Below are 14,984 nucleotides of genomic sequence, written 5' to 3'. Positions count from 1 at the left end.
TTAATTTGATTTGAATTGATTGCTACCTAATAAATATTCAGAGCAGGGAATGTATACCTTCTAATTTTTGTATACTTTAATAACGAACTGAAATGTTGGTATTTGATAGAGATTTGAACAAGTTTGACTTGGTCTATATTAATTTAATTGATATTTGTATAAAAAATATTTTTATTTATGTTTTGAGTAAATACAAAAACATACACCTAAAAGAATCTTAGTTCCTTCTAACACTAAAGTTAGTGATAATGTGGAAAACAGTCTATACTGTTCCAGATCTTGTGCTAAATTCCAAGTAAATGTAGCTTTGAGATATTGGGCACATATCTCTTGTGAGATACTGTTGTAAAGAGAGTCAGCCTGTTAGATATTGCAAATTCTGCAGTGAAAAATGAGTACTGGTGGGTCAGAAGTCTTTCTAAACCATTGCTGTGGATTAACCCCGGTAGACAGCTCAGCCCCACACAACCACTCACACACTGCCCCCAGTGGGATGGGGGGTAGTATCAGAAGGGCAAAAGTGAGAAAACTCATGGGTTAAGACAAAGACAGTTTAATAGTTAAAGCAAAGCTGCCCATGCAAGCAAAACAAAACAAGGAGCTTGGGCTCCATCAAGCATAGTGGTTACTCGGTAAGACAAACACCATCACCCTGAATGTCCCCCTTCCCTTCTTCTTTCCCACAGCTTTTATTGTTGAACACGAGATCACATGGTATGGAATATCCCTTTGGTCAGCTGTCCCAGCTGTGTCCCCTCCCAGCTTCTTGTGCACCCCCAGCCTATTTGCTGGTGGCACAGTGTGAGAAACAGAAGAGGCCTTGACTCTGTGTAAGCACTGCTCAGCAGTAGCTAAAACATTCCTGTGTTATCAGCACTGTTTTTATCATCGATGCAAAACATAGCACCATAGGGGCTGCTGTGAATAAAATTAACTTAATCCCAGCCATATTCAGTACATCCATGTAAATCTGTGCTATGACTGTTGTTGAACACTGGGCACTTTTGCTCACTAGGTTTTCTCATTTTTTACTTAGATTTTTCCTCATTCAGGGTGAGATGAATGGGTAAAATTTTTAAAAAGTTAAACTTCTGATAACATATTTGCTCATAGAAATGTAGGTTTTTGGGGTTTTTTTTTAAGTGTCACCACCCAGATTGTGAATATAACTTAGCCATTTGCAGTTCCACACCAAACAGTCGGAAATTAGCAAAGTACGTATTTTCCAAACTGTAAGAACATCAGTTCCATTTACTGATGTCTACCCCTGCATCTGCTGCTGAAGCAACAAACTGGAGGAGCAATCTTTACCATTACTTGCAGTAATATATGCCACTGTAACTATTGGAAGATGAACTACAGAGATATATCCTTGTGAATATTTCTTTTAAATGATGTATTAAAGACTAATAAAAGAAGATGGGCATATCTGAAAACACATTGCAATCAACAAACCAATGTTAGAACAGTAGTATATTTTGATTTTTTCTAATTTCCTTTTGTAGACAGAAACTCCTCTAAAAATAATTCTTTATTTACTGAAGTTGAAAACAGGAGTAAAATTTGCATATAAGCCCTGACCTAAGAGAAAGAAGAATAAACAACTGAGAACTAAATGACCAAATAAGTAAGTGTCTCCCTCCCAAGTTAAATAATTTGTAATTCAGTTTATTTCAACTGTCATCACCTCTGCAATGAAAGAGAAGAAATTCTGATTTCTTTCTTTCCTGTTTACAAGAGGAAATAAATATTTTTTGTGACTCAATACTTTTATAACCAAATTTCACTTGGCAGTCAAGTTGCCTGTGGTGGTAGTCCAGATCTGCTACTGTGACAATCTAAGTAATTTTTCTTCCTCTTAAGCTGCTGTCCTTCAGCATCAAAAAGAGCATATAACTGAGAGCTTGTAAAATTATTGGGACTCTCCTTATTTTCTCACAATAATTTCTCATTATATTTTTCTGCCAAATTTCCTTCTGTGTCAGTTCTCCCTGGTTTGTTATTATCTCTCTTACATTATGTTCTGAAACTAAGACAGAATCTGCAGTCTAGGTGGAACAGGAGCAGCTGTTTCATCCTGTGTCCTGTCCAGCCTCAAAACAAAATATTCTGAATGATATCTAGTCTCAAACATTTATTCTTACAGGGCCTTTTCACAGTCCAACTGGATGATTAACTGTGTTTTATTGGTGTATGACCACCATAGCCAAATTGTTTTCATATGCTGTAACTGCAGGTCATGTATTTACAGCTAATAATTTAATCTATCTTCAGTACCTCCAGGAAATTTCCACAGACAGCTGTGATGGACAGATACTGACTTCTCTGTGTGGGGAAAAAATACTATATTTCATCTCCTCTAAATGTACAGAGGAAGCTCACAAATTTCTGATAGCCAACAGGAAAATGTGCTTTGGAAGAAACATCCCTTCAGTCTGCAAAGTGGTGGCAATTGCTGTTTCAGCCACTTTGTTTCCATCACTTAGATTTTGAAACCTACTTATTTCCATTTCATTGTGGAGTATTTCCTTTTTGTTTTCTTTCCTTCCCTTTTCCCATAAGAGGAATAAGAGGTATTCCAAGGAGTTGAATGTTGAAAAACAACACCAGGTCTTAATAGACAGGATGTCTGCATTTTTTGCAAACTGCACAAATGCTGCACTCATAGGTTGAGAAAGTAGTTATGAACTCTAAAATTGAATTCTTGCACCTCCAGAAGGAAGAGGTCCTCTGTGTAGTGCTTTTTTCTGTTAAATAATTGTTTCTCCTCTAAGGTATCTCGAAAATTGTTCACATAGGTCAAGAACTATAGTTACATCTATTTTTCAGTCTCTCATTAAAATCAGATGGCTGTCTCTTGTGCACTTTACCTGAAAAACCTGGATGAATCTCACAGTATTCTTTTCCCCAGTAAGACAGCTTCTAACACTGCCTTGGGATCATACTTTGTGTCTCACACATTTAAAATAACAGTGATTTAGGATAATGGGGGAAGGAATGGTTATTTTATTTACTCGTTAAAGTGGCAGTTTTAGAGGCAGGTGCATAAAATTGCTTGTCTTCTAGTTACAGAATATTTTTAGCGGTAAAGCAGTTTTACACTAAGCTTCCACCTAAGCCACTAACAGAATGGTCTTTAAATTAAATTACTTATTTGCTGTTTTTTCTTTTTGTTTTGTTTCGTTGGTTTGTTTGTTTGTTTGTTTGTTTGTTTTAATAAAACCCTGAGACAGGAAGGTGAAGTTAAATTCTGTAATTTAGATATTCACAGGGCATTTTCTTTCTGTATAGAGATAAGTAAAATATTCATATTTCTTATAACAAAACAAAACAAAATAATAATAAAAAAAAGAGGTACAAGCTTGTATTTCCTCGAATTTTATCAAGTTTGACTGAAGTCCTTATTCAGGAAGTTCAAATATTGGCAACTGCATGTTTTTGCCTGGTGGATTAGATCCCATCTCAATATGGCCACTAAAGTGAATACTGAGAACGCCATTGACACTCCTGTCTGACCTGCCATCACGATTCAGTGTTTACTGTGGTGTATCTGAATTTTGTATTTTAATTAAGTCTCCTCTGACCATTCTTCTTTGCAGTGGTTTAGCTTGTTAGACTGCTCCATGAATGGGAATGTGCAAAGCTAAGACTTTTGAAAGTAAAAGCCTCCAAATTATTTTGGATTTTTACATTTGATATATTTGCTTGTTAGATAGCACTGCATTGTCTTGATTAGTAAAGTGAAGGGAAATTGCTTACTGCTTCTGTTTTCCTGTGAATAAATTCTCTTTAATCTTAATTTAATGTACCATCCTGATAAGCACAGAATCACAGAATGGTTGGGGTTGGAAGGGACCTCTGGAGATCATCTAGTTCAACCCACCTGCTAAAGCAGGTCCACCCAGAGTAGATTGCACAGCAATGTGTCCAGGTGAGTTTTGAATGTCTCCAGAGAAGGCGACTCCACAACATCTCTGGGCAGCCTGTTCCAGTGCTCTGGCACCTCAATGTAAAGAACTTTCTCCTTATGTTTAGGTGGAACATCCTATACCTCAGTCTGTGCCCATTGCCCATCCTATCATTGGGCATCACTGAAAGGAATCTGGTCCCATCCTCTTGACATCCACCCTTGAGATATTTAGAAGAACTGACAGGTTGTCCAGAGAGGTGGTAGATGCCCCATCCCTGGAGACATTCCAGGTCAGGCTGGACAGGGCTCTGAGCAACCGATCTGGTTGAAGATGTCCCTGCTCAATAACGAGGGGTTGGACTAGATGACCTTTGAAGATCCCTTCCAACGCAAACTATTCTATGATTCTGTGATTAAGTTTCATTTTTGCATTGTTCTTCACCATTAAGACACAGGTTTAATCAGCCTGAGCTTCTCCTACTGTCCCTGCAGAAAATGTCCCATGGACATAATCTCCTCGGGGAATTGACCCCAAAAGTTTTACCAGCATTACCAGAGATTTTGAATCACAGCTTGTGATTTCTTAATATAGACCAACACATAGTCTGAAATGCTGCAGATACTTTTATAGATAATGTCTGGGCCTCCTATGACATATGTAGCATATGTTAAACAGCCTGTCTGTGTCTGCTAGGAGAGTTACCATCTCTTGAAATAACATATGTCAAGCCATCAAACTTTCTATTCCATTGCCATACCACCAGAGGTTTAGTCAATATATTGCTTTCAGCTAGGGAGTATGAATTTTCTAAGTTCTGAGCTATATCAACAGACTTTCGTAATCCAGATGGGGCTGTAGACAAGTCTCTGCCACTTTTTCTGCCTGTAATTTTTTTCAGCAGGTTGAGTTGCCATGTTGTGGGAAATGCAGAAGCCAATGTGGCTTATTCAGCAGCAGGCTTTCATCGGTTCGGAAACACCATTTTAACACAGCTGAAAATTCATAGATGATACGTCATAGAAAAAAGGTGGCCTCTGATTCTTGTTGTTTATATATGTTTGAGAAACAGCAGTTTCCAATGATGATGTATTTTAATTTGCCATATGTGTGAAAAGTTTAATTAGCATATTCATCACCCAGCCCAGAAGTAACATTCCTTTCACAGGCACTTCATAAATTGTGCAATTCCAGCAGTGTCAGCTCTGTCTCCCAGAAACAGTGCTGTGTCTGCCCTACAGGCATCCTCCCGCAGCAAGCAAAGTGAGTGTGGCAGAGGAGTCAATGAGCTTGAGTCAGGACTTCTAAAAAGTTACCGCTCTGGTATTATCTAAAAACTGATGGACATGAGCATGGACAATTCCTATTAGCTTTAGTAGCAGCTTGGCTTTTGTGATCAAGAGCAGATGTCAGGCTCTGCTCTGGGAGTGTGCTCTTCTCCTGGATCCTGGACAGGCTAGATAGTAACTGCGGTCTCTTTGTGGCAAGCAAACCATTGAAGGACACGTTACAGTCATTACTCTTTTGTTCTTTTTGGGAACTAAATGGTGGAGCAGTATCCTGAAAAAACTCCATTGCTTGTCGACCCATATTAATAGGGTATCACCTAGCAAATAGATTTGAAATTGCTGGAAACTTGTTCACTGGACAGAATTCATCAAGGGACTATCCCATCAGTTGGAGAACTGGGCAAAGAGCTCCCTCAAAGTTACTGCAGCAATTTAATATCAGGTGTGCATTTAGTTTAAATCATTTTGTGATCTTTCTAGATGATACTGGAATTACTGTGTGACAGTCAAAAAGTAGTTGGTGGTCTAAGATACAAGATATCTGTTAATTTCAGCAGTGTCCAAATGAATGACAAAATACTGAGAATGTCTTCCCCTGCATTCTTATCTCTATTCTTATTTCCACATAAATCTGAAATGAAACGTCATGCTGTATTGGATAGACTTGCACAATGCATTTCAGTTTAGGTCAAGGCCATTGATTTTTGAAATATTAGACTACACAAGATTACTTCATGTAACTCCAGAAAATTGTAGAGCAGAAGGAATTGGTGATTTAACAGCTAAACACATTACATTTCAGTTACCTGGCTATGGAAAATTATACCTGTATTCTATCCATAAAGAACAAATAGCTTTTGAATCCATAAAGAATACCTTTTCAAATGTTTATATAATATGTACAAATGGATCATCTTAGTTCTTATGTGTCTTGTGTATACCAGTATTAGCATAAAATAATGACAATGAAAAGGATCATTAAATGTTTTCTTATTTTCTGCAGAATGTAGAGTTGCATGGTACCATCAATCATTCATTTTGCCTTTTTTAAATTTTTCTCTTATTTTTACAAGGGGAATTAGCTTATTTGTGTGTTGGTATATGGTAAATCATGATTTGAATTTCAATGCAGAAGGTAGAGTACAAATAAATACTGAGCAGCCAAATTTTGTTACAGCTACAGGACTTTGAGTAGTAACTCCTGTTATGAATAGTCTTTTTAATTAGTCTGGAGTGCTTTCCCTAGGCAGGTTCTTCTCTGTTTAAATTTTCAATTCTTGATCGTGGAACTTGTACTGTTATTGTTAATGACTGTTATTACCAATCCAGCCAGATCAAATACAAGACAAAACTTAAGAGAACCTTCTGAAAGAGCCTCTGCTTTTCTTCATGTCTAGAAAATGTCAAGGGGAAGTGGTGACGATGACCTGGGAGGGAGCTGTAAGTGCTCAGCTTTGCTCCATCCTTGTCGCAGCTGCTGGGACCATTGGAGGGATCCCTTTGAGAGGTGTTCAGGGCAGGGCCTGGCAGCCTGAGCCCATCCCAGCCCCCAGCAAGGAGCAGGGCAGCCAGGAGGCATCAGGGCAGCCCCAGCCCTGGGCATTGGGCACCTCTCTGGGGTGAACATGGGCCCATGGGTTGACCCAGATCTGCAGGACCCATGACCAGGCAGGGCAGGACTGTAGGGGGCTGAAGAATGGCCCTACTGCAGCACTGCTGGGGCAGGAGCTGATGGCCGCAGGGGGGCTGACGTGTGGTCCTGGGCCATGGTCAGAGTGAGGGGAGCTGGACAAGGGCAGTCAAGGCTGGTAGTTCCCTAGGCATCTGGGACTGTGTTAGGAGCCATCCTAGACCTCACATTCCACACTGGTTCCAGCCTGAAAGAAACCAGTTTGTGTGTTCCCAACCAAGTCCGTGGTGGAAACTGAAACCCAGTGAGTGGGGAAGACAGAGAGATCCACTTCAAAGGTAAAGCCATGCTGCAGGTTAAGCCAGCACATATAGTGATCTTTGTATTCTTGGACTCTGCTGGGAGTTGTAAAGTTTTTCCTGCTACAGAATTTCTTATGATACCTGGTGATTATAAAATATTGCAGAGGTTTTGCATTGCTTTTCGGTGCTCATTCTCTATGAATCCTTAAAGTTATATCTCATGAATATTGAAATGCCTAATAAAAAGCAGTTAAATGCAAATATCTTTCAAATATCATTGCAAGAAATGACACAAGTTTTTATTCACTTAATTTGCTATAGATAAAAAATAGTTGAAAAGGCAAATGGGAAAAGATAGCGAATTTATCAACACTTTGTTTTTACTGATTGTTCATAAAGTTTTGCAAGTAAAATTTCAGGCAGCACTGTAGAAATGTTTTCTATGCTGAGTTGAAACAGAGGAGAAAAATGGCCCCTTTCTGAGACTAAAAATGACATAGATTTCAAGAAGTTTATTGCAGACCAAAGAATAGCAGATTTCTGCCAATGAAATGAAGTGTCAGATCAGATAGTGACAAGCCTGGCACACAATCTTGTCTGCTGTCACACTAATGATAACTGAGGCTGTGGACAGAAAATCAAGTTGGAGAGTCAGTGGATAGGCTGTGATATTGGTTAGAACAAGGTAATCAAGCTATAAAATAGGTGGGAGAAGATTGAAGAGAGGAAAACAAAAACAAACCAGGCAGTTAATTGTACTGTCTGAGATAACCCTGGAATTTTTCTTTTTCTCACTCTTTTTTTTTTTTTCCTTTCCTAATGTGACTGAAAAAATGAAAACAATATAAATCTTCGAACTCCAAATGTAGTTTTTCTTTTACACATTTCAGTGATTTTGATTTTTTTTTTTTTTTTTTTTTTTTTTTTTTTTAATCTATATGCAGTGCTTCAACCATTATTTGATTAGTGCCTGATGAAATGAAGCTCCTGAATGTTAGGAAGGGTTTCTATGAGTTGCCTTATATTGGCACATGAATTATACCTTTCCAGATTAAAAAAGAATGTTGCTAGAGAATATGCTGTTGCCTATTAGTAGGCTGTCATTGCTAATGGTAGGTGACTCCCTGTACCTCCCTGTCACTACTACTGTGGATTTTTTTTTTAATTCATTAGTATAAATGCTTTACTAGATAAATATTAGTTTACTACTAGTAATAGTAGCTATCTATTAATATTTTTAATTTTCCTAAATTCAATATTATTGTTGCATCTCATTATATGGTTTTCATGTCATGTACTGTATGAACAAAATGTTAACCAGTGTACTTTTAATCTGCTGGTAATACAAACCAGACAAAAGTACAGAGCTGATTAAATGAGATTCTTCATGCCTGTCTTTCCCAGTATGAATTTATGGCAGCTTTATAATAGTTTTATTAAAACCTTCAGGATGAAGGGACCTATCACTATTTATTTTGCTAGCATTACTCTTTTCCATCCCTCTTTGCTTTTGTTGTCTCTTGTGACCCTCATTGTCTTTAGCTGCTACTATCCATAAGTTTCCCCAGAAACCACTCCTGAGCAGAAACTAATCTACTGGTATTTTACAGCTTTCCATGGAGCTTTAGGACTTTTCAATCTTATTGCTTATGCTACAGTTAATCTCTACTACATGTGTTTTTATTTTTCAGGAAACTGAAGCAGCAGTGCAGGCTAAACAGCCGAATGTGGAAGAGGTTTTGTCTAAAGGGTGTCATTTATATAAGGAAAAACCAGCCACTCATCCAGTAAAGGTAATGAAGCAACCTTTAGCAATATCCATTACTGCATAATGGGTTATGCTTCCCCTGTTGTACACTTGTCCTTGATGTGCTCTGTTTAAAATCAATGAAAGAACTTGGCAAATGGCATTTGTTCTGTTCTGTGATGACATAGCCAGGAAAAATGTAATGTTCCCAGCTAGAAAATTTTTGCATATTGTGATGGGAATATTGTCTTTGACATTAAGGTTGTTCTACCTATTCAAGAGTAATCCACGTTGAAAGCAAATTTAATATTTGGTGCCTAATTAATGGCATCATATAAGTTTTCAAATTCCCTTATTTCAGAAATTTTGTCAATTTTAAAAAATGAACATGTTTTCTAGAAAAGGTAAGAGTCAAGTCATAAAGAGGGCCTTTTGCTTTAATTTTCTCCCACTGTGAAGGAAAGAAGACATGGAAATGCAAAATTTTCCCACTCAGTTTTTCTGCCAAAAGTCATCTAGAATGACTGACTTGATCCGGTTTTGGAGCACAGGGTACATTGTTAAAAAGTCTAATGCGTCCCAACACTTCTCTTTTGGGAAAATGTACTACAGAATACTTTTCCCCAGCAAAGAAATCAGTTTGGAGGGGAAATTTTATACTCAATTTCCTAAAGACTATGTAGACCTTCCTGCAGAATCTTGAAGCAGAAAATAATCAGCAAGCAACCTGTCACATGTGGTTCAGCTACTTTTGGAGTGGGAGACCAAACTAGTAAGGTCACTAGTAGATCAACGAATGTTTGAGCTGGTTTCTGGTTTTATAACTGCTAATAAAGTATCTGTGAACATGGTGATTAAGAGTTCCCAGAAACTGTAATAGTGGCTTATTGATTATACTGTCTATTGCAATTGCTTCTCAATGGGCAGAGATAATAAACTTTGTCATTGTATTTAGAGCTTTTCCAAAACTACAGAACTCAACAACCTCATTTTACAGAAAAAGGTTTCCTCACAAAATTAAGATGTCTGTAGGTGACCTCTACAGTTAGTTGCTTGTTTTTGCATCTCCATTTACTTGCTATGCTTGGAGTATTATTTTATTACTTTTACAAAATTTCCTCTAAATTACTTGTAAATCCCACCAACAGATCACCATCACAGGAGCCTGCAAATGCATTTATTTTCACCTCAGAAATTAATAGATATTTAAGATTTATATGGTTTATTTTCTTTTTTTCTTGAACAGAAATCTTTAAGAGTTCATAGAGTCACAGAATCATCATAGAATAGTTTGGGTTGGAAGGGACCTTCAAAGTTCTTCTAGTCCAAGCCCCCCTGCAATGAGCAGGGACATCTTCAACTAGATCAGGTTGCTCAGAGCCCCATCCAGCCTGGCCTGGAATGTCTGCAGGCACTTCTCTGGGCAACCTGTTCCAGTGTTTCACCACCCTCACTGTAAAATTTTCTTCCTCATGTCTAGCATGCACCTCCCCTCCTTTAGTTTAAAACTATTTCCCCTTGTCCTGTTGTAACAGGCACTGCTAAAAAGTCTGTCCCCATCTTACTTATGGGCCATTTTTAAGTACTGAAAGGCCACAATAAGGGCTTCCTGGAGCCTTCTCCAGGCTCAACAACCCCAACTCTCTCATTCTGTCCTCATAGCAGAGGTGTTCCAGCCCTCTGAACATTTTGTGGCCTCCTCTGGCCCCTCTCCAACAGGTCAATGTGTTTCCTGTGCTGAGGACTCCAGAGCTGGAGGCAGGACTCCAGGTGGGGTCTCACCAGAGCGGAGCAGAGGGACAGAATCACCTCCCTCGACCTGCTGGCCACGCTGCTTTTGATGCAGCCCAAGATAGTCTTCTGGGCTGCAAGTGCACATTGCCGTTTCAGTATCTATACTTTTTTTTTTTTTTTTTTAATGATTGCTTCTCCTAAACAGTGATAAAACACTAAAAGAGGTGAACTCAAGGTGACTTAAAAGTAGTGTGCTACTGAGAATTGGCAGAAACAAAGCTTTTGACTCTGTGTTGGGTGCTTTCCTCAGCTAACACAGTGCTGGTATTGTTGGGAACTGAAACATGTCATCTGCGTTCTGAATGGATGATGGAACAAAAATCACTCTGCAACAACTGCATTTACTGATTTCATATGACTTCAGCCGCAGTCTTAGGAGGTCTTCCTCCACATTTTAACAAACAAAGCATTTTAAGCAGTAAAAAACTAGAGGTTTGGGCTTTCTAGATTTTTGCAATTGCATATAAAGAATTGCAAAATGAGTGTTGACATTTTCATGGAGAAGAAATAGTACTTGCTTTACATACCACTGACAGAAGTATAAATGGTGTGAAACAATTCTGTTTAGGCCAAACTTCTGACATAGAAGTGTAGTCTGTGTCTTTTTCTTTTAAGTGCTCACATCGAAGACACTGAAACCTGCCAATTTCTATCAGATGCATTGGAACAAGATAACTCCTTAAATAAAGATTATGATATTCCTAGAGATGTAGATTTGACAATATAAAATGTGTCTGCTGGGAAGTTAGTAAGTACTCGTGGAGTAGTGAGTATTTAATTTCTAGTCCCTCTTTAATTGCATTTTACTTTTAAAAATTCCATTCTGTAGTTCAATTAATTGAACGACCCATGGAGTTAATTTCTGGTTCACTCTTTGTCTTGTACAGTAAGCAATGAAACAGGGAATTTATACTGTCAGGACTGTTGAATTGCTTTCTTGATGATGTAGATTTCCTTAAGCTTCCACCCATTTATACTGAACTGGTCTTCTGTCATCATTATTCATGAGTAACTTCCAGCACTGTCTGCTGTTTACTTGTTCCAATATAGACTTTTCAGCAAATGTCAAAATAATTTTCTACACAAAAGGTATTTTGTGGAAGCAGAAATATTTTTTACTCAAACTAAGGTGTTTTTCAAAAGGTATTAGCAAAGTTGCAACGTTAAGCACTCAGAATTTTAGAAAATTCTTGAATTAAAGCTGTCGTGATGGCCTTGGTTTGGGCTGAACCCTGCCTAATTCAGTACAGGATATGGATAGCACTTACACCACCAGCAACAACTCAATACTCATACTCCCCTTTAAAAGCATTAAGTACTTGCATAGCCTTACTTGGCTACTTGGTAGATTTAGTTCTCTGAGGCACCATTGTCTTAATTTCCTGTTTTTTCTCTCTGATTTCCTTAATTCACCACAGATCTTCCCATTCTTTTCCGTAAATGATGTACAGGTGCTATAGACTCATGCACACTGCAAGCCTCTCCTGTGCTTGAAAACATTATGTGTCAGGGAATTAAAGATATTGCTGCAATTATGTGAATTATATCTGAATTAATGTTCATTGTGGATGTTATTCTGACATTTCCCAATGTTTAACTGTTTATATTTGCAGCCTTTGTAATATACTCTCATTATAGTGTTTTGAATGCAAATTAAATCCCATGGATTTATATTGGCACATACTTAATCTTACCTCATACTTATGTCACCGACATAAGTATATTTTCATACCTTCACTAAGCATACTAAAAGTGCTGATATTGGAATTTTGCAATGCAGGACTATAAAAATATTTCTGTTGGCAAATCAAATCCTAGTATATGCTGATTCAAGAGTCAAGAATAGAATGAGATGTGTGATCCTTTAAGCACTAGCACTTTAATAATCAGACCTATTCACTTTTAATAAATGGATTTCATGCTTTTGAAATACATTTCTGTAAAGCCTTTGCAGGTGGGGGAGGGAGAGGTTACTGCTGGTGACAGTGGCAATTGAAAGAACGTAAGTCCTAATCTCATGATTAACAGCACTTGAACAGAACAGTTTATTCAGGAAAGGACTTCTGTGGCAGTGGAAGAGTTGTAGTTCCGTTGCCACAGCTCTCAATTTGTCCTTTCCCATATTGGGTGGGAGAGTAAGTAGTGAGGAACTAATTTTCATTGTCCTCAGTCTTGCATTTAAAAGACTAAGTAATTTCTATCTCTAAATACCCTTACCTATTTTAAGTGCTGAGGATGAGTTTAGTTCATGTATGAATGGTAGCCTCACTTAAATTGCAATGGTACTGACATTTAAAGGAAATCAATAAATCAATAGATGTCTTCCTCAATGCAACATATTCTGATGTTCATTCTTGCTACTAAAACTCTAGAGTTGCAATTATAACAAAAGGGTTGTGCTCAAAGAAGTTAAGATTTTCACGCATGAACTCTAATTTATGACAGGTGTAAGATTAGATCAAACTATAATTCTGATAGAAGAGTTTGGAACTAGCTACTCTCTGATTAGTGGTGTTGATATTGTCTCAGATAACCCTCTCAAATCTCTGTGCTGGGCACGTTTCATATTTTGTCATTGCTGGAAAGAAATCCCTAGCTCACATCCACATGAATGATTAAGCAGCTACTCCTAGTGAGGAGCAATATTATTTTTTTACCATCCCTATCTCTTTCCTGAGTTAATGTGAATATACTGTAAAATGAAGCAAGACTTCGATAGTGTGATCTCTCCAGATTTTATTTTTAAGGGCTCTCTGCACTCTCTGCTACTATTGAATTAATATCTATTGGAGCGGTCCTTTGCATTTTAAGCTCTGGAAGTAGAATCTTGGGCTACAATGGCAGAGAGGAGGAAAAAAAAAAAAAAAAAAGGAACGTTAGCATCTGCCATAAAATGTGTCAAAAGTGTATGTTTCTGTGTGTCTGTTATCTACACAGAAATAAAATATAAATATGATTGTGAATTGTCAGATGACAAGTTGCATTTATCATGCATATCTGATTGCTTGATTGCTTTTTTTGCCTAGTCCTCATAGTCTGTTATCAAGGAGAATCTCTGATATTCCTGACTTTTGATTTTATTTTTAATGCAGTTTTTGAAGTACTCTTAAAAATAAAAAGTTATCTTATTATCTAATGCAGAATTGTATCCTTTCACTCCTGCCCTATCAAAAAGCATTTACACAAAAACCTGTCCAGAGTTTATACCAGGTAATATTCTGGTCTCCATTGGTGACAGATACAAAAAACTTTGCAGATTTAAAGTATTTTTGGCAAAGCTTAAGGCAAATTCTAGAAGTGCTCCCCTGACACATCAAAATATAAAGTTGTGCTACTTCAGTGTCTATGTGTGTGGGCGAGTGTGTGTGTGTACACTGCAGTTTAATGAGTATTGCTCCCTATCCCTCTCCTATTGACCCCTGTTGTCTTAGACTCTAGGTAATTAAAGTACCTTTCTTAATCGGAATCCTGTTTCCATCATGGCTGGATTGTGATTTAGAATATATATCTAATTGTGAGTTGGACACAAGAATACTAAAAGCATTCCTGAGTGGCACTGGTACACTGCACTGCTTTCTGTAGCAGACAATCAGGGAGAAGCAATCTTCATTTTAAGAGTTCAGAGATGCCAGCATAGAATTAGCAATGCTTCATCTTTCTTTACAGTTCTTACAGTGAGGAAGAAAAGGGGGTAGAAAAAAACATTTTCAAGTTGAATTGCTTCTCAGGGTTATCTGAGGACGGATGTAACTCACATTCGAGACTTTCACTTAGGTTTTGTTTAAAAGTAACAGATTAGACATTACTGGTCAGGATTGAGTGCCCACACACTGAAGTTTGTGACTCCCTGAAGACTCCCAGGACTTTCTTTTTTTTTTAATAGGTGGAGAATGTGTTCTGCATTTGATATTACAAACTGCAGAAGTTTTATTGACAAGGTTTTTGGTTTGGGTTTTGTTTTTTTTTGTTGTTCTTGTTGTTGTTTAACTACATAATTCACCTTTCTATTTTCATGTAATAAAACAGCATCTCAGGTTTGTCGTGATAAAACTCCCTACCTCTCTACAGTAAGTTCACAATAAGTCACCCTACGTTCCCTAAAAAAGTGTTCCGGCCTGTTGACCACGGAGCAGGGAATGGCGGAGCTCCCCACTACGCTGCAGGATGGGGTTCCACTAACCAGGGCCCCTCCCGCTGCCCCCAGCCAAGAAGCTGGGGGGCAGGCCAGGGGGCTGCCCCTGGGTGGGAACCAGGATCAGGCCCACTGAGGGAAACCAGAGTCAACCACATCCCCAGGCAGCTGAGGGCCTTGGT

General features: G+C 38.1%; 1 protein-coding gene across 11 annotated transcripts in view; it reads left to right on the top strand.

Annotated features, from left to right (window-relative positions):
- The window catches only part of DMD (dystrophin), a 1,259,796-nt gene that overhangs the window by 874,206 nt on the left and 370,606 nt on the right, over window positions 1-14,984 (top strand). For all 11 annotated transcript variants that reach the window (XM_082049442.1, XM_082049444.1, XM_082049438.1 and 8 more), the window contains one exon: window positions 8,821-8,922. In XM_082049442.1, coding sequence (XP_081905568.1) covers window positions 8,821-8,922 — 102 coding nt within the window. The remainder of the gene's footprint in view (window positions 1-8,820; window positions 8,923-14,984) is intronic.

The sequence above is a fragment of the Streptopelia decaocto genome, assembly GCF_964273445.1.
Source record: "Streptopelia decaocto genome assembly, chromosome: 1".
Lineage (NCBI taxonomy): Eukaryota > Metazoa > Chordata > Aves > Columbiformes > Columbidae > Streptopelia > Streptopelia decaocto.
The sequence above is the reverse complement of the archived record's forward strand: the minus strand, read 5'-3'. Positions and strand labels throughout refer to the sequence as shown.